Source organism: Coloeus monedula, assembly GCF_965178545.1.
Source record: "Coloeus monedula genome assembly, chromosome: 7".
In the NCBI taxonomy this organism is placed as follows: domain Eukaryota; kingdom Metazoa; phylum Chordata; class Aves; order Passeriformes; family Corvidae; genus Coloeus; species Coloeus monedula.
Window position 1 is genome coordinate 13,564,113 of NC_138787.1, and position 26,480 is coordinate 13,590,592.

At 37.7% G+C, this 26,480-nt stretch overlaps 1 protein-coding gene across 1 annotated transcript; it reads left to right on the top strand.

Moving 5' to 3' along the window:
• Window positions 1-11,059: 11,059 nt before the first annotated feature.
• On the top strand, window positions 11,060-23,967 carry CMKLR2 (chemerin chemokine-like receptor 2). Its single transcript, XM_082284966.1, has 2 exons — window positions 11,060-11,178; window positions 22,093-23,967. The coding sequence occupies exon 2, from the start codon at window positions 22,109-22,111 to the stop codon at window positions 23,153-23,155; it is 1,047 nt and encodes a 348-aa protein (XP_082141092.1). The 5' UTR covers window positions 11,060-11,178; window positions 22,093-22,108; the 3' UTR covers window positions 23,156-23,967.
• Window positions 23,968-26,480: the final 2,513 nt, after the last annotated feature.

Consider the following 26,480-nt stretch of genomic DNA (forward strand, 5'->3'; position numbering starts at 1 on the left):
ATCTAGGCAGACACAAAGTCAACACAACACCCTTATGTGTGAAGACAGGTGCAGATACAGGCTTGGATTATGCAATGGAGGGAAAACAATCTTGAATGCACTGTAATATGGAAAATTGAAAGACGTTGCTGTGAAAAGGCACTGCTGTGTGGCTGTGTTATTATGAAACCATAGCTCAGAAACGTCCACCCACGCTGAGCAAGTAATTCAACACAAATCTCAGATGACAGAAGAGTAGGAGAAGGCTTCTCTTTAGGAGGGCTGAATTTAGTTGCTGCTGGATTCTTTAGGTACATGCATACCTATGAATATTTCATTCTTGGTGAAAAATAAATACTTGTTACAAAACAAAAGTTGCCTGATGATATTTTGTTGCCTAGTATAATACACAACTTGGGAAAAGTGGAACTTTCAGTCCGAGAGCATTTGCACACATGGAAGGCTCAGGCATGTGCCCAAATTATTGCACATCAGCAGAGCTTCATTATTTAAACATGTGGCAAACGCATATATAGACATGTTATCTTAGGCTAAAATAGTTTACTTTTATGGTGGTTTATAGCAGGATTAGCGAGTTACTGTGGCTTGGCTAACTCCATAGCTTGTTGAAACAAAGGTAGCTTGGTTACATAGCTCAGGCACTGAAGTTTCTTTTCCAGAATGGCTCATGTGAAACAGAAGCCCTTTTTAGCAATGAGTAACCTATACAGTCTGTCTTATAATGCCATACAACTTGTCCTCAGAATATTCCTGAATATTTTTGCAAGATAGAATGTAACATTCTGTTTCTTGGACTGTCACTCAAAGATAGCAGAACTTAGGCTTGGGTTGCCACGTATTTCTTGGCTTTCAACTCTTTCTTTATGAGCTTGAGGTTGCACCTTGATTCAAATTCAGGTAAGGTATTGAGAGAAGTTACTTTCCTTCAGTCTCCTCTTCCCCCCTAGGAAACTACTCCTCACATATGTGCATGACAATTGAGTAGGGCTGACAAACTTCCTTTCCCCTTAAAAAATTATACTTTCTCCTGACCTAGCATCAGACCTTTTTTTCTCTTTGCTGGTATCTTTACTCATCTATTCAGATTTTAAAAACTGCCCCATACACCTTTCACTGCTTTGCTTTCTACTTTTACTTTGATTTGTTATGGTTTTCACTTCTGTTACCCAAATGTGAGTCAAAGTTGTATCTATGAAAACATTAAGACAAATTAACAAAGACAGACAGCCTCTTTCCTAAAGAGTCTCAAATTTCTTCCAACAGCTGTGTTCAGATTGGAAAAGAGAGAATGTGATGAAAGAAAATCAAGGTTGGTAAATCTAGCTGGCAGGAAACTCTTGGCTAGATTTTTAGTTTGTTGCATATGTTCTTTATAGATGCTGATGTTATAAGCCTAATTTATCCTTAAATTGTTGTTTTGGTGAAGTTCTTCAAAGGATCTGAGCTAAGTGTTGACTGACTGATAGCAGCTGAAGGTCTGGGGCTTGAGCCATGCAGAGATTACTTTTGCCAAGTGTTCCCAAAGATGGGTTGCTGGTTTTAGCCTGGATTCTAACAAGGCAATGTGACTACATGTGTAGATTTTAGAGAACTTCACATTCAGAGTAACCTTGGGGAAGAAGTATCTTTCCAACTTTACAGTAGAATGGCTGTAATACAGTGCCTGGCACTGTATTAAAACCTTTAATTCCTAAGAAGTAATTGTTGTGTTTCTCTGAAAAATCTGATGATGGCCGCTGGCCGATATCAGGTATGAGATTTATGGAACAGCTATTTGATCCTTTATGATATTTCTGTTTTCCCCTTTAGTATGAATTGTGTGATATTTAATAAGGTTTTTCAAAGTAAAAGAAAATAATTCCTCACAAGTGTAAAAGGAAAAGATAATCTCTTTACAAAACAGACCTTGTTTTCTTTGCTCTGCTTTACTCAAGGGTTTGCTGGGTTTCACAGATTACTATTACACATTGATTCTTTATTTTAAGCATTTTTCTCATTTTTGAATGAAAAATATATATGTTCTTAAAAAATAATAATGGTCTTTTATTTACTTTAATATGGCACTGAAATTAAATGAAACCTTTTTTATTTCAAAGAGGCAAATTTATTGTGGGCATTCTGCTTGCTTTCTCATTATCTAAAACTGACCTTTGCTTTTTGTTTTGTATTCAAAGTTATTTTAATTTTCTAATAAGAGCTTTATCTGTGCTGGTAATACAAACATCTTCAATATGCAGGACATTAGCTTAACCCCAAAACTTTAAAGATACTATAAAGGCTGTTGTTTCTATTTTTCATTTTCTTGCCAGAACAACCTTCTTAAGATCAAAAATTTGAAAGTTAAATTTTCTTTTTATTTGCTTAACCATTTTATCAACCAAAAAGCTTGGCAGTTGCGTTATAATTGAAACATGATTGGGTAATGACCAAGAAAAAAGTTTGAAATATCATTTAGCACTGAGAGGACTTAAAAAAACCACTTTTGAAATGCATGGGCTGAGAATTGTCTCCTAAAAATATTATTTTACTTTCTTGTAATCAGGTCTTACATTTTTAAAAGGTGGCTTGAAGTACTACACAGTTTGACTCTTTTTCCAATATCTTATTAGAAGAAAATCCTCTCCTAGTTTATTTTTTATTGTTACTTGGAGGCCATGATGCTGCTTTCACAGGCTTACGTTGTCAGAGTTTGTGCTCTATGCATTTTTTCCACTAAACTTGCTCTCTATATTTTATTTCTGTATACATGTACAGAATACAGAGATTTGTATTATTATAGTGCTGAGAAAAATTCTGGGATGCACTGATCCCAGAGGGTTTTATTATTGCTGTTAGAGCTGCTGTTGCTGTTCATTTGCTGGCAGGTTGTCCAGAAGGAACAGCAAGGAGACAAATCTGAATGGATCACTTTAAACAGTATGGCTACAAAATGTATCCAAACCCAGTGTTTTCAGAAAGTGTTTGCACAATGGGCTTCTAACCATCTTACATTAGATTTCAAATCCATAACCTAGCTTTGCTGCAATTGTTTTGAATCTCTCCATTACCTTGAATTAAAATGTTTTTAGGATGTTCTGTTCTAAAAGAAAACACAAAGAAATTAAATCAGCAGTTGAGAAGTTTGTATGCTAAAGAGCATTCTGCTTTCAGAAAACACATTTTTTATCATAAAATGCTGAATAGTTTACTGTTACAGTCACAGTCATTTCTGTTTTCAGTTAATGATTGTTCAGTCAGATCATTTCTCTGAAATAACTCTTCCTGTTTTTTTAGGGAAGTGACATAAAGAAAGGGACTAGGTCAGTAATTAGGCTTGGGATTGCCTGTAGGTGACTGCTCATGAATTGCAGGATATTCTTTGACCTTCATGTTGTGCATGGAGTTTTTTTGTGGCTTCAAAAATAGCAGTTCCTTGGAATTTCTCTATTCTATTTTGCCATTGTTTCATATTTACTTTCAAAAATAATGCCAATTTTAAAATTGTCTGATTGATATAGTCAGAATGACCCTGGAGAATTGCAATGACCCTGGAGAATTGCAAGATTTTCAAGTATAATTGTTGATTACCAAATTACTTGGAAATATACAATAATTTCTGACATGTTTGTGCTGGAAGATGCAATGGAAAGTCGTAAAATGACTCCATTTCCCCCATGCTGAAGGGAACTCTGCAGCCTGAGAGCCTTCAGCTATAAAGGGAATGGAAAGACCAATAGGTTCTTGTATTAACCACAGCCAGATAACAGGGCTGAAATACACTCAGAACAGAATCAGTCTCATCTGCAGGGCATAATGATTTCTCTAGCCTGTTTTAAACCATCCTTCTTTTTATTAATAGATAAGGTATGAAACTGATGTGGCTTTTTAATCAGATGCCAATTGATTGAAATATGTTGAAATATTTTAAATAAGTATAGTAGATGACTAATATGCCCTTATAGCCTGCCTCACAATCTGTCATAGTAGGAACTCAAAGCATTTTTGCATAAGTAAATATTAGTTCCCATTACTCAAGCAGGGAATAATGTCTTTCTGATACAAAGAGATAATTTTCTCAAAGCTTCTTGGAAGGTTGTTTATTCTGTTTATCAAGAATTTTCTAAGCTCCCAGAAGTTTCAAACTGGCTTTTACCCCTTGTAATATTCTGAATAAAATGTTTATTTACATCCATTTTAATGGAACTGTCCTGATTTTAAATAGATGGATATGAATTTAAGATAATCCAGAATGTAAAATGCTTCTGCAGCTTTCTTGTCTGTAGTGTAATTTATAGGAATTGGGTAGTTCCAAATATATATACTATTATGTTGAGTCACTGGATGTTCTGCAGTCAGTTTAAGGTGGGGTCAAAATGTATTCCCAAAGCAGTTAAGTAAGTGTTATTTTTCTCTGCTCTGGCTGTTCTAAATCATGTAAAATTTTTTTTATGTTCCCACAATAAACCACATAAGATATTTTCTTACATCTGAGAACAAGCGGACTCTCTCCTTTACTTTACCATGGGAATAATTTCAAGACAGATTTCTTTATCCTATTCAGGAAGCAGGCAGGAAGTTAAACAAGAAAAGTTCTGGGTCCTTCCCAAAGACAAAACTTAATTTTAGGCTAGGAATGCTGATAAGCAAAAACATCATCCTTTGAAAGAAGTCTCTTTTTGTTACAGTTTGAAAACAGTTTTTCATAGAAAAAATTTAAAAGGGAGAAAAAGAACATTTAAACAAAAAGCCTTTCATTTGATTTGTGTTTCTTCAGCATTTCACATACTATTACTTTGGATCAGAGTTTAGCCTCTCTCTTTTTCTGATTTATTCTATGTTGTTAGATTGTCTGTTTTTAATACTGAAGTAATTGGAGTTCAATTTCTGGTTTGCATCCCTGGTACATACAATTAATGTAATTTCCCTTTGCCTAGTCTCTCAACCTGAAATGGGGGAGTGACTGTTCCCTTCTCCACAAACTGCTCTTCTCTTAAAGAAGGGAGCCTATTTGTCTTGAAAAGACAAATAGCAACTTAAGTATCCTTTACATAAAATGCTAAATCTAATCTCTATATTCATGTAAATTCTATGCAGAAGTTCATGCTGAGTGCTTAATTTGGGTGACATAGTCTTCTTAAAAAATAGATTGCAAAGCAAGGAGGATTTAAAATTAACCTTTGCATGTCTTGACAGAGCTTAAGGATTAGAACTAGAATGGACAAATAAATATTGGGCCTTTTAGTTGTCTCTGTGTTCCGACTGCTTTCCTATGTCTCATCCATTGAGCCCATTGCTGATTTATTAGAGGTGATGCTAGTTTTGCTTGTATTGAAGGTGATGAAAGAGTTAAGGTTGACTTATGCACTGAGCCCTTAACTAGCAAAGTGTTTTTCAGAGCATCAAATGATTTGCTTTGTCTCTATCACAAGTAGCAGGTTTATAGAGATTTATCAGCTCCCAACTCATTAGAGGCTGAGAGCTGGGTAGGATTTAGAAGTAAAACTTTGTTATCAGAGAGGACAAATACAGAGCAGTAGGCAGAAACTTGCACTGGTTCTCCCTGTCTCACATTCATTTCTATGGATGAAGAACTTAAATCCTTGTGGCATCAAGGTCACCTGTTTCACAAAACATGTTTACATCCACTAACAGAAAAATCGTCTGACAAATGTAGGTGACTATAAAAAGCAACTTTAAAAATACAAGTTAGTATGTACTGAAACCACCAAAACCAGAACACCTCAGAACATGCTCAGAACATCTGTAGGTGATGGAGTTTGATTTAGATTTGATTTGCATCAGCTTTGCACTTGGTGTTCAGGAACCATTCCTCTTGCAGGGAACTACTGTCCAATTTAAAAGCTTAGCATGTTCATAATTCCTAAGGAATATCAATGGCTGATCAAGTATTGTAAAGAGTAACCAGCAGGCTCTACAATTCCACACATGCACAGGTGTTTCTCTTAGTTAAGATTTTGAGTATTTATGATGCAAAGCAACAACCTTGCTTGATCACATGTGAGTCCTGTATAGGCACCCTGACTATTAGCATGTATTTTCAGGGAACTGTCCCAAATTTTGTATCAACACTCAATTTTGCTCTGTGTCTTTTGCAGGGAATTGGAATCCTTTTCAGTCTCCCTGTCTCCATTTTGTTTGTGTTTAAGACCAGCTGTGTCTCAGTGAACATGGTAGCCAAGGCTGTAGAATAGTGAGGGAGTGGAACTGGTGATTGTCTCCTTCATGCAAATCTGCTTGATTTATGCATTGTTATTCATCATAACAGTCTTGAACAACTTGGCTGTGAATTGTTAATAGCTGACTGCAGAAATTTAAGCACCTCTGAAATTTAAGCACCTGTGAAATTTAAGCACCTTTTGGGTCAGGAGTTTTGCCCATGGTAGCATCATAATGTAATCCTATTTGAACAATGGATTTCGGGGTTTAATGCAAAGGCATATTATATAAAAGATGGATAACTGAATCTTCAGTCTTTGCACTTTAAGTGGAAAATAAGATCTCTGTTTGTTGTAAGAATGGGTGTAAGCAATTACACTGTGACTTGCATCCTGAGTGGGTGGAGGCAGCCTAAATCCTGAAGAAGTGTGGCTAAGGTTCATCTGTCTGCTGTGGGTTTCTTTGAACCTAGACTGGCTAGGCTTTGGGCAGATTTTGAGATATCTGACTCAGTCCAAGGTGCAGGAAATTCTGGCTTCACCCCTCAGACCTGTCTAGGTAACTCTGTAGTTCCAGGTAATTTATGTGAGGTGAAAAATGCAAGTTGGTTAATCTGTATACAGTACTGAAGATATGAAAATATTTTGTGAAATACATAGTGAAACAACTATAGTTTGCATAGCCTCATTTTTGTGTCTCTAATCTCTGTAGATCTCTCTGAAATCATTTTTCCAAACACTGACATTCCTTTCCATGGGAGGAGACAGCATTTTGGCTAAAATGGAAAAATACTGTTGTCAAGTTGGCTGGTTAGCTATTCAATTAATATAGTCTTTAGTACTCAATGACATATATCAGAAATTTGGTTGTCAAGACACCCTCTGAAGATTCCATGGATTTCAAGTGTTATGTGAGTGGCAGGTATAATCTCTTATTTTATTGTCATAGGAATATAGAATTTGAATACCTGTGGTCTGAAAATTATGTAGAAAATAGTACTTATTTGTGGAAAATGAGAAAAAATGCACATATAAAACCAAAATCTATGGAGGACAAAGAGTATTTCTAATACTATTTTTTCCCAGGTATCACGTAAAAATACATTATATAATAATACATTATATACATTATATAATAATATATAATACATACATCACATGATAAATATATACTATAATAAATTATTCTCTAATGTTCATTATTTCATAGAATGTAACACTGCTGACTGTGTTTGCAGGAGTTACATGAAGTGCTGAAGCTTGAACTGGTATGTATATACCATCCATATATACATGCATAGCAATTCACTTATATGCTTGTGTGTTTTGACCCAACTAAAGTAATGGGGGAAGGATTTTACCTTCCGCAGAATTGCTGAATTTCTTCAATGTGTTATACATGAAAATCTTTCAGATTGTTAATACCAGCATAGAAGGAGGTGTGGACCTTCCTAAATGAGCCAAACCTTCCTTCATTGGGTGGTTTGTTCAAATGTGTCGCTGGAGAATTTTGTCATAGTTGCTGACTCTGGTATACAGTGGGTAGTTAAGCCACAAGTAAACATTACAGCTTTACCTAAAGGATAGGCATGAATAGCCATTAGTTTCACAGCAAGGGAGGAAATTACCCTTTTCCTGATTGTCAGGTAGTTAAACTCCGTATTTCCAGAGTGGATTTTAGTCGATGAGGTATTCAAACAGTGAGGACAAAGGAACAGTGAAGAATTACTTTTCTAAAAAAAAAGACTGAACTGTAAACAACAGCAAGTAGTTGCTTTCTTGCGTTGTTCAGCTTAAATTAACCCTGAGAAAAACTTAATGTCTTTTGTTTGACCTAATTTGCAAATTCGTGTTTTATACAATTTAACTGAATTAGTGAACATTGATGGGATGTTGATTAGTGCTGAGATTATCTGCACATACTAATAGGCAACTTTATAAGATCCGGTGGGTATAATTGTCAGAACAATCAGGCAATTGGCAATCCAGATATATTAAAAGTTACTTTTGGCTTTTTTATTGCTTTGTAATTTGTGCTTTGGTTAATACTAGTAAAGCATTTCTGAAAATTTTTCCCCTGTGTATTTTTTTCCATACATCCTCTGCTTTTGTTTTGTTTTATAGGGTTAAAAAGTCCCCAAAGAATCAGAAGTGCTTTTTAAAGTTATCTTGCTTTTCAATAGATCCAGTTTATTCGCTACTGGATGACCCAATGTCTATTATCTGTATGTAAATCCTCCCTTTTGTTCTTTTTCCATCAGGTTTAAAGTAGTATTTCTCTGCTTTGCAAGCTCCACGTGTACTGTATGTTCATGAACACATGTCCCTCTTTAGAGCTGTCTGGCATATTGCCATACTTAATGTAGAGTAAAAATTCCAAGACTTTGATTACTTACCCTGTTGAAAAAGCACAAATAACATGGCAAAATAAAATATAACTTCCAGATAGAGGAAGGAGAAGACATGAAAGTAAACAAGGTATTTTTTTACTCACTAATTTTCTTCCAAGCATGTAACTTTCACAAAATTACCTGAAAAGATCACACTCAAATTATGTCAATGGTTAATGGGTTGCACAAAAGTGTGTATTAAAAAGCCATGTAATTTATGACTCACCATTCCAGTTTCACTATGTCTGAGCATAGAAAGAACTAAAACAGTGAAAGATTTAGAGCCTAAACTTACATTTTTCAGGGATTTAAGATTTCCACTGTGGTTAATCAAAACTACATGTGATTTAAATGCTGTATTTAGATCTAAACAGAAAACAAGTAGAAGTGAATCCTTTCAGACGGAATGCGATTTTGTCTGTAAAATTCTGTTCTCTTTTTTCCCCCCCTCAGGTATGTTACTATGCTGGTTATACTGTGCAAATTGGGTAATTGCTCATCAAAGCAAAAGTCCTTTTCAAGGGAAAAGGAGCAAATGTAGGTAGGACAGAGAGGTAGAAAATTATTTTAAATCTGCTATTCTTGAAAGGAAAGTATCATTTCCTATGAAAACTTTCCTCTGCAAAATGACTTCTGGGCCCTTAGCATTTTTATTTTATATTTGGTGCAGTGGTTAGGAAGGGTGAGGAAAATTGCTTTGTGGGGTTTAATCCTCCCTTGGTTCTGAAGGATGGAAGAGCTGAGGTATCAACTCCAGTATATGTTAAAGTAGTCAGAAATCTGTTTTAGTTAATGGTGAAGGAAACAGCTCCTTAAGGACACTTCCTCACTACCCCAAACTGCAAGAATCCTTTGCACTCTCCAGAATGCTCACCGAGAAAGTGAAGAGCATTTGGCAAATTGTGACTGTTTGCTGGGGTTTTTACCTTTCTTTGTGGATCATGTCTGGGAGTTATCTACCCAGTAATTTCCTCTTTTGTCCTGCTGAAATAGTACTGCGCAAACCTTTAAATTAACTGCCTTACAATAACTAGATTTAGCAAAGTACCTAGAGAGACAGACTCACGTGCCATTATAGGCAAAAAAAAAACCCTCAGCAAAAGGGGTTACAGTTATCTTACAAAAGAAGATAACTACTGTTAAGAGCTTTTATTAGTGAAGATTCACCAATCAGTTACCTAGAGAAAACAGGTAATCTTTAAAATGTAAGAAATAAACAAGTGAGGTGCTTTCCTCAGGCAACCCACTTTGTCTCCGTATATTCACAGAAATCCTGCTCCCCTGTCCTTTCATCGTGGTCCAGGGGGTCTGTGCTTAATCCCCATCCTCCTTTCATGGAATTAGAGGCTTTCCCACTCATGTACAATGTACATGTATAACTTTAAACACTTTCAGTGTTTGAGGTTATATTGGCAGAACAAGAACTGTCATGGAGGAAAGATAAAGAAGACTAGTTTTGCTAGAAGGAGTTTTTGGTTCCTCTCAAGAGATCTGTGGTCTGTGAACCTAAACCGATTTGCTTAAGAGCTGATAGCCTTGCTAACCAAATGCTGAAATCCCTAAGCACTTCACTTTTCTGTGGGGTTTTTTTGGGGTTTTTTTTGGGTTTTTTTTGTTTTTTTGATGGTTGAATGGTTTGTTGGAGTTTCTTCTTTCTAATTTTTCACTGGAATCAATACATTTGATATCTGGAAAATTTGGTCTTGACTAGATTCAATCAGTGTGGAACGTTCCGTGTTTTGCATTAGTGGCAGAGGAGTACCACTGTTAGATTATTGCTTCCACTGGCAAGGTAGACTGACAGATGCTTAATTGATTTTAAATTATATGATGAGTGTGGTACCATTAGAGTCAGGTAAGCTATGGAAGGTAGATACTAGTGGAATAATATTTACATTTTACTGACTGAGAAATTGAGCAACATGGAGATCGTGAGGCCTGGCCACAAAAACTCATCAGGCTCTTTACAGAACTGGGAATTGGGCCCAGTCACCTAAAATCCAGTTCAAATCACTGACCAATTTTATACACTCTGACAGAGTCACTAATTAGTGTTTTGAGGAGCTTACTTCACTTTTACACACAAAAGGAGATTAATCTACTATTCCTAAATACCGAATGAATGTATCACACTGTACAAGTTACAGAATGATGCTTTCAGTGTGACTTTTTAAACATCTTTCAGCTCATTCAACATTATTTTCTATAAACCAGAGTGCTTACAAAGAAATACTGTTCAACCTCTTCTCTGCAGAACAAAAAGCAGCCCACAACTGTAAGGTCTCTTTCCATTCATCAGCCACCACATCTGTTGCTTGCTTGGACACTGACCAAAAGGATTCATTCACATGTCTAACATTTATTTTTGGTGAAATACTGGGATTATACAGCATGGCAATATTTCAAAAATGGGTCTAGAAAACCAAGGGAAGTTGGAAACAACTTCCTCAGCTGAAAACAAACACGGTGTTATATCATTCTGCAGCTTTATTAGAAGGAAGGCAGTAGCCAAGTGAAGCAGCTGGAATCACACTGAAGTCACTCTGAACTCTGCAGATCATTTCATTCTTCCTTCTGCTACAGAGCTCACATCCCTGATTTACAGTGCCTTTTGTTTCAAAGAACTAAGCAAGGTAGGTCAAACTCTCTTATACTTAAAATCTTTCTCTCCCTTACCTTCTAAATAATGTGTCTCTACAGCTGCAACAACACTTGCAGGCAGATGCTGTAGGGTGCTATAGCATATACTGGCTAAAAGAGTTTATTGGAAGAAAGAATGCAATACTCATTTTACAGATTACTTTGAATCAACCCAGCACCAAGAAAAGATATGAAAGTGTGCATTAATTTAATTTTTAATTACATTTGAGTATGTTAACACACACTTCAGGGAGTTGTATCCTGTCAAAGAATGGTAAGTGACCTTGGCTTAAATCTCTCTCGCCCTTCCGTGTCCCCTATGTGTTGGTTTTATTTTTTTTATTTGCTTAGGGATAGTGTGTCTTCTATAGCTATAGCAATTTCCAGTATTATTAGTTAAAAATACATCAGTTCTGATCTGAACAGATTCTAGAACAGAAACTGGAAATCATTTCAACTTACATAGCAGATCAACAAAGTAGTTCTGAAGAATTACAGTTCCGCAGAATTAAATAAGGTTTCTGTGATCTCAGCTGGAAAGTGTGTGTGTTTTCCCTAACTGTTGTGGAATAAGGTAGGATATGGATCTGCCTTTCATTAAGTGTATTGGAACGTGTTTCCTAGAAGTGACAATAAGATTTGAAGCCTTGTGTACTACCACACAATGAGACAGGAATAGATTCCACCTCCTATTCCCACTTAGTGATAACAGTGTCATTGTCATCTGTTGTCTTTCTAAATGTGATCTTGCAAGCCAAACAATATCCCAGACCTGGTTTTGTGGACTTACAGGACATATATGCATTGAACGTTGTCTGTGAGTTAAAACACAGCTGAATAAAATTGTATCACTGAATAATATAAAATGCTTACTAATTCTTAGTTAAGGACAAGAGATTGAGTAAGGGTATGTCAAGGTAAAGTAGTTTGTCAGAGCAGATGTAGAAACTGATTTCAAGATTAATTTACTTATGATAGCTTACTTTCATTATCATCTTTCACTGTTATCATATTATTGTTCTGCCACAGCTGAACTGGGGAATGCAAATATTTTGACAACCCAATTTACTTTTGTTTAATGTCACTGCAACTTCTGGCCAAATTTAAAACACTATCAGCAACTTTTGCCAGGCAGACAGGGTAGAGGTCCTGTCAAGTTTACTTCAACCCTAGGGATTTTTTATGTGCTATGAGTGACACTGGAGTCCACTTCTGTTGAACTGAGAATCTCTTTGAGTGTGGCACAGTGGAAGTTATTTGACTCTGGTTTGGATTCTCTAATTGCTTTTGTGGAAAAGGATCATAAGTCAGGGAAGATCTGTAAAAGGATTCCTATGCAGGATCTGATTACACATTTTTACTGCATGGGTGAGGGCAGAGGAAAAGTGTTGATCAAAATAATGCAATTTCTGTGTACTGTACATTATACATTCTTTCTTTTAAGAATTTCTTTTTCTGCTGACAACCTAATGAACAACTTCTGAAATGCTTAGATTTGTGTTTATTTCTGATAAATTGATTCAAGAGGAAAAATTATATCTGTTTCCTAATAAAGCCAGTTGCCTTAAGGAATTTTCTTCTCCTTGTGTTTTTTAAGAGACACTTGAACTTTGTCATTTGTTATTAGATATTAATATTGTATTAGTAACTCTGCTGTTCCAAGCACTAAGCAGCAGCTAGGTTTCATGGGGATTGTAATCTATTGAATGGTCTTATTATTTGCTTATTTATTTATTTTGTCTCATGGAAAGTGCCAGCAGTTCAGCTGTCTCTCTTACTGTGGTGGCTGGTTGTCTGGCTAATTTGCACTCATTGTTTCTGATAATGGTTTAATTTGTGTTCATTCAGTCTAAAGCTAGCAGTTTCACAACAGTGCAGGGCTCTGTTGTGGCTGCCTTTGCTCAAGAGAGTCGACTGTAAGGAACAGTTTCACATGGCCTCTTAGTAGAAGAAAGGGATTGCTGTGGCTGGGGTAGGCAGTGTCCAAGAGACATTGGTTCTAGAAGGGGAGATGCCATCATGCGGAGGTGAGCTCTCTCACACTTGCTTTTGCTTTTATGGTGTGCTTGAGGCTCCTGAGGCAAAAAAAAGAAGTTGTGTCCTCAGAGGTGGCATATAATACTTCTGGGGGAGTTCAGCTGCTTCTGTGCTCTTTGTATCTTCAGTGTGTTCCAGAGGTTGAGGACCTTAAAGCAGGAGTGTATTAGCCCATGGCAGCTTTTTTCCAAAGGGAATTTCTGCTGAATTGTTGCAGCTCTCTTATACCTGGCCCACCATTTTGCTATGATTCTTCAGAGGAGCTGAACAAACCTGCTACAGATACAATAATTTTTCATTACTGGGTTCAGAGGGAAGCTGACAAAACCCATTGCTGCAAGTTAGGTTTGCTTGCAAGGGTTATCTGCAAAGGGCAGCACTGTAGAAGTCTTCAGTTCTTGCCAGGGACATTAGCAGGCAAAAAGTTTGTAGCATTCTCCTACTTCTCTTCTTCTACCCAGGCTCTCTTGTCCCTTTTTGATACTCCTTGAAGAATGTATTTCAAGAATCACAAGGCACAAGTACTAAGAACCAGCATCTTCTCCCTCTACCCACAGAAGATACTTGCCTGTTTATTCTTTTGGCAAGTTCTGAATTCTGCTTTCAACTCTCCCTTCAAATTTACTGTTTGGCTTTGGGCAAGAAATGTCTCTTCCTTTCCCTACTCTTCTTATATCTCTTTATTCTGTTTAATTATAAACAAGGCAGGAACTGTCTTTCATTATGTGCTTATAGTGCCTAGATCTAGTGAGGTTTTGATCTCAAAGACTAGGGCCTGTGGGTACTTTCCCAACATAAGATACTTGCTTCTTTCAGCAAGTGTGAGCCTGGCACACAATTTTCATTCCCTTCTGAGGCCTTCTAGAGGAGAGAAGGAAAGTGATGTCAGTAGTAAGGAGTAGTAAGTCCTGTACAGTCGATGTAATTCCACTTTCTAAACTCCCATCTCTTCTTTCTAGTGATGCCCTTTTAATGAGCTTCAGCCCCACATCCTTTTAATGAGATATTTTGGAAATGTTAAGAACAATTGCCCTTTTAAGAAACCTGAGTAATGTTAACTGATGGTGTTACACCATATCTGGCAGAGTCAAGAGAGAAGTGATTTGCAAAGGTAATATGGGAAGCCTGTAAAACCAGTATTTCCAAGCTCCTAATTTAACACCTTAATCATAGATGCCATCTACTCCTCTCAGCACTAGGGAGTGTTCCCCATACCGTGTTAGGGAGCTAGATGAATATCCAGTCCTTCTGAAACTGTTTAACAATTTGAATTTTTCAGTTTTGCAGGAAAAAAGGCAGTACTTAGTATAGACTTGATCTTAACATTAAAAAATAGTTACCTTTGTATGAGTAGGAATATTAGAATAACACTGATACAGAAGTTGACGCCCTTAATCTACTGTACACAGTGATCCTAGTATATTAACTGTGAGGACATACTAAAGTATGCTATCTGAAACATTCCAGCTGATAAAATATGTACTAGAAGTATTTTGGAATTGCATCTTCTGATATACCCATGCAAGAGTATGTGTCAAGAGTAATATAAGCATAGCAATATTACATTTATGCTAGAAGAAGCTGCTGGTGTGTACTAATGAGGAGTAGAATAAACCTAGGAAAACAGAGATCAATTTAGAGGGCAGTACACAACCAAGCATACAGTAATAAGTGACTAGGAAATTAATCTGTGAAATTGAATAGGGTGTAAGAAGGCATAGTAGAGGAATGAGTTGTGGTGCTAGTTTTCTCTGCCGTTATTTCTTAACTCTTCTTGTTAAAAGGAGTGTAAATATAGCAGATTGTAATCTATTTTTTATCTGTTATTCGATAGGTATTTTGTATCTTGCTGGAGAGAGTGTTACTTCGAATTTTTTCTGTAATGACCTGGTGTTGCCTTGCAATACCTTTAGAATGGCTGTTGTCTAACTTATGTTTAGTTGGCCTTAGTCTGCTGAGGCAACTGCAGAAAAAAATCTGCATTTACTCTGTATCCTCTGCTCTCACTTTGCTACTTTTTGTTAGGAGGGAGTTGTGATTAAAGCATTTGTTTGTTGAAGCAGTACAACCATTTGAAAGAACATGCTCAGAGCTGCATTATCATGTAATGATCACATGAATCCTAGTCAAAATATTCTTTCATCACAAATATATGAAACAGTTGCAAAGTAAAAATTCCAAGTAATTTTTGCATGAAAACCTGAAAACGCTGTAATTAATTAGAAACGCAAACATTCATTATCCCATCAATCCAGTCACTGCGAAGCTGAGGCACTTAAATTTTTTTAATCGGGTATCTCCGTTGCTCTAGGTATGTAGTTATCATGGTGGCTTGTAGCCAAAGAAAATACTGCTGGCCTTTGAGGAGGAATAGAAAACACGTGAAGCTTCCACAGAACAATACTTGATGAGTGTGTTACCTCACAGCCAATAGGATATATGGTGTACCTGCTGGGCTCTGTCATCTGAGAGCCATGCTTAATGGCTCTGAGGTATGTCCGGGGACTGCAGACACAGGGCAGTTGCTATGACAAGCAAATGGTGGAAATCCAGGTTGCTTTTCTCTTCCGTGCAGAGAAAACAGATCGGAAGCCCTAAGGGCTGCTCAGGTAAGCTCTGTCTTCCTTCACCACAATGGATATCCTGGCACAGAAGGGAGCCTCCCTTCAGGAAGGGGAAGGTCTCCCAGAGGTGAAGCCGCGGTTTCTTCACCATGAGAGAAGGGACAGTGCTAAGTTAAGAAAGGAGGATAGGACTGTGGTTGAACCACTAGGCAGGGACTCCAGATTTAGCACTTGGTTTGATCAGAGACTTCCTGTAGGTCACTCTCAGCATTCTCGTCTGTAAACCAGACTGATGATACTTCTCACTTGAACCTCATTTCAGTAAGGGTTATGAATACTGAAGCATTATGACTGGTTATGTAAATACTTTGGCAGTGCTGACACATACAGTGCATAAGACAATTTTTGAGTCTCAAGTGGCAATGTTTAGCTAAATGTCTTTTTTTTTTTTTTTTTTTAAGAATATTAGAATTTTTTCTCTAAAAATGGTGCTACTTTTAAGTGTTTCACAGATATGACCAGTTATTTTTCTGACTCTGATGGACAATTTTTGTGGTTACGTGATTTGCAGTGGCTACAGCAACACTTTATGTTCCAAAGGAATATTAAAAAATATTTTTTTATTTTTAGCTGTATTAACAGAAGGGAATAAGAGCAGAAACAAGTGCTAACTATGGAGTTACCAAGTGCCCCCTCCCCTTCCCCAGTGCATATTCTGGGACATCTGAGTTTCTTTGTCGTCTTTGGGAATGGAAGACTTGGTGCTTGGGATCAGCAAGAAAATAAATCAGCTTTGGTGGTATGCAGCTGCTGGTTGCAGACATTTATCAGGTACCTGACTGTGGAAATGGTACACTGCTCCATTGCAGCTGTTGTCTAGAAGATATTTTATATTCAGGCCAGAACTACTGTGATACTTTTCCTACTACAGCAGCCTTATTTAGATATAGAGTTGGATTTTCCATTTTTTGTTTCACATTTCTGTGTCAGCAAAACTGGTGGTCTGAAATCACAGCTTTACCGATATTGACTGAGTCTGTGCTATATGGGTTTGTTAATCCTGCTGTAACACTCACACTGTAAAATGTTACCAGGCTATTATCTGGTCAAATGACTTCAATACCGCAGATGAGGCGGTGTGTTATGACTAACAGGGTCATGTTTGGCCTTGCTCGAAGAAAGTTGGTTTTGGCCTCAGTTTTCGGAGATGTCTAGCCAGTACCTTGCAAACACATTTCTAACACTGCTTCACTGAGAGACATGATGGAGAATGATTGTTATTTGCATTCCTTTCTTATCTGCTAGAACAAATACATCTATATTGTGGCTTGAAAAGGTTTCCAGTCTCATGTCTTATCTGTTGTGACCTGTTCCAGTTGCTGAATTCAGGATGACATATGAAGTAATTAGGTTACCATATATCTAATGACCATTAAAAGGATAGTCAAAAGACAGTTGTTTGTGTGCATGTCTGTGAAAGAGAAAACATAGACACAAGCCTTGATTCTGCCTTTGTGTATTATAGCTTAAAATGCTTGTTGCCTAGTAGCTTTGCCTGCAGGGCCAACGTTAGGCTTAAACTGTAGCATAGCTAGGATTTCATTTTGTAGTATGAGTGTATCAGGCACCTCCTGCTATAGGAATGTTTCTGCTTTGGGCCAAGTGGTTATCTTGGCTTTGTCCTTTTGAGGGAGAAATATGAGTCCGTGACAGTCTGTAATTTCATCAGTATTCCTTGTGTGGTTTAGAATCTATCCTATGTCTTTGTAAAACGCTTGCCAGAAATACATATGTACCTCTAGCAAATTTGCTCAGCCTTCTAAGTTTTGAACTTTACAGATAAACTGCCAGGTGAATTTCATGTTCATGTTTTTGAAGATAGATATATTCGAAATTTGTCAGCTCAAAAGTTCCAAGAAAAAATTATGAGGTCTTTCGACTGAATTCAATACCTGGACAAACTTGCTGACACACAGTATGACAAGGAGGCTTTAGGTGACCTTTTGTGAAACTAGTTGTTCTCCAACTTTTGACTCTTGCAAATGACAGAAGTTGAAGTGATGCAATCAAATAAGCTTTCCATTAGCCACAGATAATATGCATGGAATATGATGTGCTCACAGTTGTTCAAAAAGACATTGATAAGAGGGTTTTTGTAATATCTTCCCTCTATGAAGTGAACAGTTGAGACAGCCAACTCTCCAAACCATGATTTTCCTGTTAAGTCAGGACCCACTACTGTGACCTCTGAAACCAATTTAGCTGGCCAGAGGCTCTAAACACTATTTATCACACTGAAAAAATAGTTTTGGGGACTACCACTCAAATACTTGTGTTAACTTTTAACTAACATAGACAATGAATAAACTCTTCCCTTTGACCTTTCTGTAAAATTCAAAAGTAGTAAGGACCAAATGTGAGAGAGAGGGGTTGTGTGGGCTGAGCCTGAATATGTGGTATAGACCGCCAGTGTAATTCAGTTAGGTCCTAACTTGTGTGGTGCCCAGGGAACTTTGAACCCCCAGGAGGATTTTGCTTCAAGTGAAGTGGGGGCGGAAATTGTACCTTTTTTTTTTGTTTTCTTCTATTTTAGACTGAAAACCCAATGTAATTTAATTCCAAAGCTGTTCCGCTGACCTCAGGGCTGAGGTGTGGAGAGGGTGAACGACTTCCCCTGGTCAAGCAGGATGTATGTGGCATAGCCATGAATAGATTCCAAAGTACTGGTCCCATGTCACAACTGTAAGGCCATTCTTAGTGTTGCAAGAGCTGTTCTATTTTAGGCAGATGCAATAGTTTGCCCAAGTTGTCATTATAGCTTAACTATAATAGTGGCAGAGGATACAAACTCTAGGTACTTTTAGTAGAAAGCTATGAATATGTCAGCTGAGATCCAAGTCTGTAATTCCCTGCTGAAATTCAGAGAAAGACAGTTTATTCAACACGTTGTGAAGTCTCTTCCTAGCAGTTCTGTGGCTTTGTATTTTAGAAATATTTCCTGATGATCTGTATTTCTTGACAATTCTGCTTTCTGTCCCAGGATCTAAAAGCACCAAGTACCATCGTGTGATATTCCTATAAAGTCATTTAGTAATTAACTTCTGTTTTACAGAAGAGGACAGGAAATGAAACCTCCTGGTCAATTATTTTCATAATTAAGCAACTGAATCAAGGAGTCTCAGTTTTCAGAGCTGCTTGTGGCTCAGAGAACAGGAATGGACTCCTCAAGCAAATGCTGAGCATACACTTTGCACAGAGTGTTTACTATTTAAAATAAAACTTTAAAAAAAGGACAGGATGAAGTCTAAACTTAGTTATATTAATCCATAAGCAATAGAACACTGTTCTTTAACCTGTGGCTGCTACCAAGGCTTATTGGCAGGCCTCTAACCACACTTTCCTGTTTATTGAAAAATGTTTTCTACGCACTGGCTCCCCAGACCAGCAGACGCTGAGCCAATGAACTGTCCCAAACCTCCCTTACCCTTTCTAGCAGTTGCCTAAAAGCCAAGCAGAAACTGCTGTCTGAAAGTATTGTTTTTTCTACTGAGCCTCAGTCTGCAAACAAGTTAATGAGAATTTCTCCAGCTTGGAAAGTAAGCCATTTGTCAAAGATCACACAGGAAATTAATGTCAGAGTAATGAATACAATTAGATTTCTTCACAAGACCTTTGGTTTGCTGTCCTGATAAATGATACTTATTGGGCTGCATATCCTGGTAAGTCAGTCTTGAACTGCAAGACAGTTCTGACTCTGCAAATTTATTAATTCCAGAGCCATGTATGAAGAGACAGTGTGTTTCAAGACCACAGAGAAACATCTCGGATGAATTATGGTTAATGGAGAAAATCTGTGTCCTCATTGATGTAAACTGGTGTAACTCCACTGACAATCTCTTACTGCTTATCTTTTTTCAGGACAGGGCTTAACACCGTGAGTCCTTCTATAGAAGTGCTTCCTATATGTCAATGTCAGAAGTAAGAGTTTCTGGGCTTTGCAAATGTAATTGGCAGTCTTTGCTGAGCCCTTGCCATAGAATCTAATTTCAGCATCTGTGCACTTTGAGCAGTGGTAAGCAATGTTCCTCCTGCTTTTTTACTCCCACTGCTAAAGAGTCATGGCATTGAAGACTAGAGTTAGAGATGAGGAAAAATATAAGCTTGGAAAAATAATTGCATTCTAAAGGTGTGCTCTTTCAATGGAGTTTTAAACTACAGGAGGCTTGGGAAATATTTGGCATTTATTTAGGTATGTGTTTTTTCTCCTGCTATACGTCATCTTTGAAATGTTAAATATAAAATTAACGTTGTTGGACAGTAGGCAAATCTTTATCATTGTCATTATAGTTGGAAATTTTTTTGTTTAGTTGCATAAATTTGATTTGAAGGGATAGTTTTTTGTATGGGCAAACCTTAAAGATCCAGTTATTAACCTGACTGTCCAAATGTAATGTTCCAGATGTTAGTGGGACTGCTTCATGTTTATACTCTTCTCTCAGCAGCTGTTAAGCTGTTTGAAAAAATTACTCAGATGGGTGGCAGCGGTATTTGATGCAGAATCCACCCCCAAGGGGCATGTAATTACATAAATGCAGGCCAATAAGTATCATTTATCAGGACAGCAAACCAAATAACATTCCTTCAGCCTGATGTAAATCACAAATGCTATCACAGCCTCTTGACAGAACAGGCTGTGCTGACTCTTAATACACATTTTTTTAATCAAGAGATATAAAGTTACACAACCTTTTTTTCCTTCCTTGTCTATCCATCTACAAATGAGAAGTCTAATCCTGTTAATGCGTGTGCACATGCGTAGCTTCACTGGTGCGAGTAATCCTTTCAAACTGAGCGAACTACTTTTTGGAGGAGAGGTAAGTAAGTACATGAGCACAGGTTTGCAGATGTGGTTCTGCAGGCAGTGTGCTCTGGAGGCTGCTCTCCTGTTGTCCTTAGCATGCTATAATTAATGGAATTACAGGAATGCAGGGCCGAGCTCCAAAAGCGCGGGCTGAATTTTGGTTTCGGAATGGAGATAGCACTCCGAAGTTTAGCGGTAAGATAATTCATAGTACAGCTAATTGACTGCTCTCAGGCACAGGTCTTCAGTGCAGCTGAGTCCAGCCAAACAATTCAGCTTTAAATGATAACAGAGTTTAGCAGAATAATTGTTTTGATCATTGCAGATACTTTTGTCTGATTGTGGCCACCTGTGATGTGCTGCAGCTTTGTCTATACTGCGAAATAAACGCTGTGAAATAATACTGTGAAATTACTTCTGACTGCTTTTCTTTCTGTTGTTCAAACTCTGTTTCCTGTCTGTTTTCCCATTAATTTTTCTTCCCTCAGTTTTGGTTTATATTCCACTTTCCCCTCCCCCTCCCCTTCCCTCCCACCCACAGAAAAAATTTCTATGTGAAAAATCATGTTGTAAGTTCCAGGAGCTTTTGCGAGAGAAGAAAACTAAGAAAATTCTGTAATTCTGTCTTAAAAAAAAAAAAGACCCACAAATAGTTTCATTTATGCCCTTACAGTGTGTTTTATGTTCATGGGAAGCTTTATTTTCTTTCATCTATTACCTTTTTCTCAGCTCACTAGTGGAAGAATACCATAGTTGTATTATCCCTGCAATATGTTCTGTATGTTTTCTTCTCTACATCCTTTGCTGTGTTAAGGAAATCCAATACTTTAAATGTGCCTGAAAATTATTATTTCTTTATACAAAGACATACATGAAAGAGATGAATAAACCCATGAACTTTTAGCTGCTGGAGAAATTGCTGTCTGTTGTTTTGTTAACTATAATTTGAGGAAGGGGTGGTGAGTGTAATTCTATAAAAGATGGCTTCCTGGCATTTTTAGTGAACTTTTTTCCCTACATAGATGTCTGATGCTCCTCTGATTTTAGGCAGATGTAACCCATAAAACTTGCTTTACATAGGAACAGAGCAGTACAGTATGAAACCTGACCACAAAAGAATATCAAAATCATACTTCAGCAAAAATCTAGTCTCCTAGAAATTTATTAGTGGTACTGTGCTCTGTGCTGTCTGTTAAGAAGTTAATGTAAGGAAAACAGTTCTTGGAGATTTCAGCACTGTTTTGATTGGAACATTTCTTGAAATGCCTGTGACCAAAATTCTTCATGAGCTTTGTGCTAGCAGCTGATAGATAAAAGGTGATAGATATGCCAAACTAAGTCAATGTTTGTGGTTTATGACCAAGAACTTGAAAGAATTGCAGTTTACTATTTACAGTGCAGTAAAACATTTCTCCTTTGACCATTTCATTTCTTTTCTCCCCCAGAAAGCCACTCTGCAACATGACATTTGAAGATTTTGAGAACTACTCTTATTTCTACGATCTGTCTGAGGAAGATGAGTCACCCCAGTCCTCCCTCAGCGTTGCCCATATCATTTCCCTTTTCTTTTACAGTGTGGCATTTCTGCTGGGAGTCCCAGGTAATGCCATTGTCATCTGGTTTATGGGCTTTAAGTGGGATAAATCTGTTTCCACACTCTGGTTCCTGAATCTGGCCGTTGCAGATTTCATTTTTGTTCTCTTCCTGCCCCTCTATATTACATATGTGGCAATGGGCTTCCACTGGCCTTTTGGGAAGTGGCTGTGCAAAATGAACTCATTCATTGCACTACTTAATATGTTTGCCAGTGTTTTCTTCCTGACATTCATCAGCCTTGACCGCTACATCCGCCTTGTCCACCCAGTCTTTTCCTACAAATACAGGACTGTAAAGAACACCCTCGTTCTGAGTGGGATCATTTGGATGTCAGCTGCAATTATTGGTGGCCCTGCCTTATACTTTAGAGACACAGCTACGGTTCTCAACAATGTCACCATTTGCTACAACAACTTCCATGTGCATGACAGAGAACTTATTTTGCTGACACATCACATTCTCATTTGGGTGAGGCTTGCATTTGGTTACCTCTTTCCTTTAGTGACCATGGTTATTTGCTACTCACTGCTGATTGTCAAAGTGAAGAGGAGAACTGTATTGACTTCTAGCAGGCTTTTCTGGACCATCATTGCTGTAGTTGTAGCTTTTTTTGTCTGCTGGACACCATATCATATATTCAGCATTGTGGAGCTGTCTGCTCACCATGATGAAAACTTGCATGACTTACTACAGGATGGCATTCCACTCTCCACTGGCCTTGGTTTCATCAACAGTTGCCTCAACCCAATCCTCTATGTTCTGATTAGCAAAAAGTTCCAAGCCCAGGTCAAGACCACAGTCTCTGAGGTGCTGAAGCTGGCCCTGTGGGAGGTGAGCCGCTCGGGAACGGTCAGCGAGCAGCTGTGGAGCTCAGACAATGCGCGTGTGCACTATTGTGAAACTGCCCAGTGACTGCTCTTGTCACCAGCTCTCTCCAAAAGAGCTGACAGGAGATTTGGAGGTGTTCTTGACTTCACATCTGCCAGTCAGATGTGCATCTTTGCATATGCAGTTTTCTGTAAACAGCTGGCTTAATTGCACTTGCTGCTTTAATGGAAAGGTTTTTAGGGGACACGTGATTTGGATGTGTGTCCTTGCAATGCACATACAGCCTGAACTGAAAGTTATCAGCATAGGTGGAATTACTCTAACGGGGCTTTTGATGAGGAATGTTGTTATAATCCTGTTGTTTTGCTGTGGTTCCACACCTCATCGATATCAAAAGAACACATAGTAAAAATATTCCTCCTTGCCATTGCCAATACCCCTCTTAATTGAGGCACTCGCATCCAAGAGGTTGTGGCCGGACATCACTGGGTCATGAGTCTCCTGATTGTCTACTACTGCCTCAAGGAGGAATCCCCTGGCTATATCCCACCTAAGTGAAGCTATCAGTGGCTCCACTCTTCATCTGGAGAAGACTGCCACAACAGGGAACACTGAATTGCTGCCTTCTATTGTCAAAAAAGAAAAATATGGAAATAAAGAGCATTGGGAGAAGACAAGTTTTATCTTATACTCAAAACTAAGACAGGAGACCCTGTGTTTCCTGGTCACTTGTATTTTTATCACCAGCTGAGTGTGAAATACTGAGCAGATGTTTCATAGAAGGTATTAGGCTCATTCAAAATGTGCAAAGAATTAGTGAAAATATTTCTTACAGCTTCTGTGCCACATTCTTTTCTATGTTTAAAATTTTAGTCCTACAGAGGTTTAAAACTATTGCTCTTTATTGCTCTTTCAAGCAAAGATACGGAAATAATATAACATTTTGTTTGCCTTAATGTCAAGCTTAAAAAAATGGGTGGAGTGAATTCATCAGTATTCTGTTACAAGTCTGTAGCCAAATTCAGACTTCTTTTCCAAATAAGAGGCAAGACAGTTCATCCAGGAAATGGAGTTCACTCCCATAAGAAAGATGAATTAGTCCCAGTTCTGCTGTATTCTCTTCCAACTTGTTGCTTGCTGCAGAATCACACATGCACCAATGCAAATGTGTGTATGTATATATATATATATATACATATACATATATATATATATGCTATGTGGAGTGAACCGATTTCTGATGCAATACCACTTAATTAAAAAGTTGAATGTGGGACAAAACTCCACTGAAAGTAAAAGCATAGAGCTTTGGGTAAATTTGAACTGTTTTTTCTTAGTTATTGGCCTATGCATCTAGAATAAAACTACCTTTCAGATAATTTATCTAGTTTATATGGCCTGCCAACACATTAGTAGCATTCATGCTGTAATTGAGGCCTTATATGTAAATAGATTTGCTTTTCTATAAAATATATATATGTATGCATGAGCACATCCAGTATTGGTAGCTGCACAAATAGAAACAGTCTGACTGTGGTCTGTAACTATTTCTTTGGACTCTGGTTTCAGAGTCTGAGAGAGTCAGGTAGGATCAGTGGAGTTTCAGTGTATTTCCCTTTGGGCTGGGAAGCTGGTAAGCAGCATTCTTCCTTTGAGTCATTTGCTGCCTGGTACATAGTTGCTCATCATAATATTTTGGCACTGTGCTGCTGAATGTGCCTAAATCAAATATTTTGCAGTTTTTCTTCACATGTTCCCTGACATCTTTCCAAGAATGGTGTACTCTCCTGACTGTAGTCCAAGTGAAGTAATAAAATTTTGTTGTTTCCAAAGAAGCATGTTCATTTGCTTTTCTTAGCAGCAATGTGTGGTGACTGTCTTTTCTTCTAACAGCTCCTTCCCAAAGATTTTGGAAGGTGAAATCAAGCCTTGGCCCTTTCTACTATGGGATTTAAGGTCCATGTCAGCTTTCTTCAGCTGTGTGCACACACATGTTCCTATACACAGCAGAGAGACTGATTTTCACATGAGGGAGCACCTATGTCCCATCTTGCATAAATGATCAGAAAGTGTAGCCTGAAGCAGACAGGAGAAAGAGAGAGGATAGAACTGAGTAAGGCCAAAATCAGCCTTGATCTATGGCATTAAGTGGATTAACAATTGAGCAATGTAACTACTACCATTCACACCAAGATCAGTTACAGAATTATCGAAATCATTTCTTCAAGAGTAATGAAAGGTATCTAAACAAAACAGATAATGCTCTAAGTTTTTGTTTCCAAAGAGTCTCCAAAACAATACCAACAATTCTATGCTGCTTGGACTGAGGAATGCTCATTCAACTCACCACAATGGAAAAAAAGGACGAGAAGAAGGAATCTGTGCTATCATGTAAAGAGATATTATAGAAATAGCTATTGACACATTTCATAATAGACAGGTTCTAGTTAGTTTTATCTTCTTCCCAGACAGTTTGTGTTTCTGAAGATTTTTATGTAGATTAGTTTTTGTTAAAACTCTTTCCCCAGTATTCCCATGTATCACATATCGAAGTTACGGAATTTTCTTCTGATCTTTCAGTTACGGGGTGCACTTGGGAGTCTTGCCTCATTTACTCCAGGCTATTGAGTTCTCATAGGCACAACAACACAGTAATATAGCAGCACATACCCAAGCACTACACAAAAACATCTAACATAGATATATGTGGATTGAGTGGAATTCTCTTGCCCACATGCCTACCTATTTTCTCCATGGGAAGACTGAGTTCTCTAGGCTTTTTTGTGTTTTGTTCCTGTGCAGCAACTTTCCTTTTAACATCGGGGCAAAAAAACCTTGCCAAAACCCAAGACACAAAAGAAATCTCAAGAACCAAAGAGTTTGTAGAGCATGCTTAGCATAAATGTAACACACAAATCCGGTCTGGCAGGTCACATGGATAACTTAGTGTTGTATTTTGACAAAGTTACCATATATAAATCAAACGTTTTATCCACTTCGGGCTTTAATTTGAAGGCCAAGAAAAGAGTATCAAGGTAAGTAGCACATTGAATGGGAGGTCAGAAACAGTGATGGCCGAAATAATAAAACCTGCATTTTTGAGGCAGAATTTTTAATAAATTTGTTTTTCTGAATATGGCATCTACCAATTTCCTGCTTGTAACAGCACCATGACAGAATTGGTAAAACTAAGCTACATGATTTAGCAGAAGCAACAGCTGGAGAATTACCACAGAAAGGGTACTGTTTAAGAGCTAGGTTTATGGAAGATGGCAAGTGAGCCTGTAACAATATTCACTTTCAGATCTTTAACCGTGCTTTAAACCTCTAGCAGGCAGATTTTTTTTTCTGAGACAAATTATAAACAAAGCTCCTACATAGTGTGAAGTTGGCAAACTTTTAAACAAGG

What these genes read in the sequence shown, in the direction of transcription:
- CMKLR2 (XM_082284966.1), top strand. Translation starts at nt 22,109, where the DNA reads ATGACATTTGAAGATTTTGAGAACTACTCTTATTTCTACGATCTGTCT.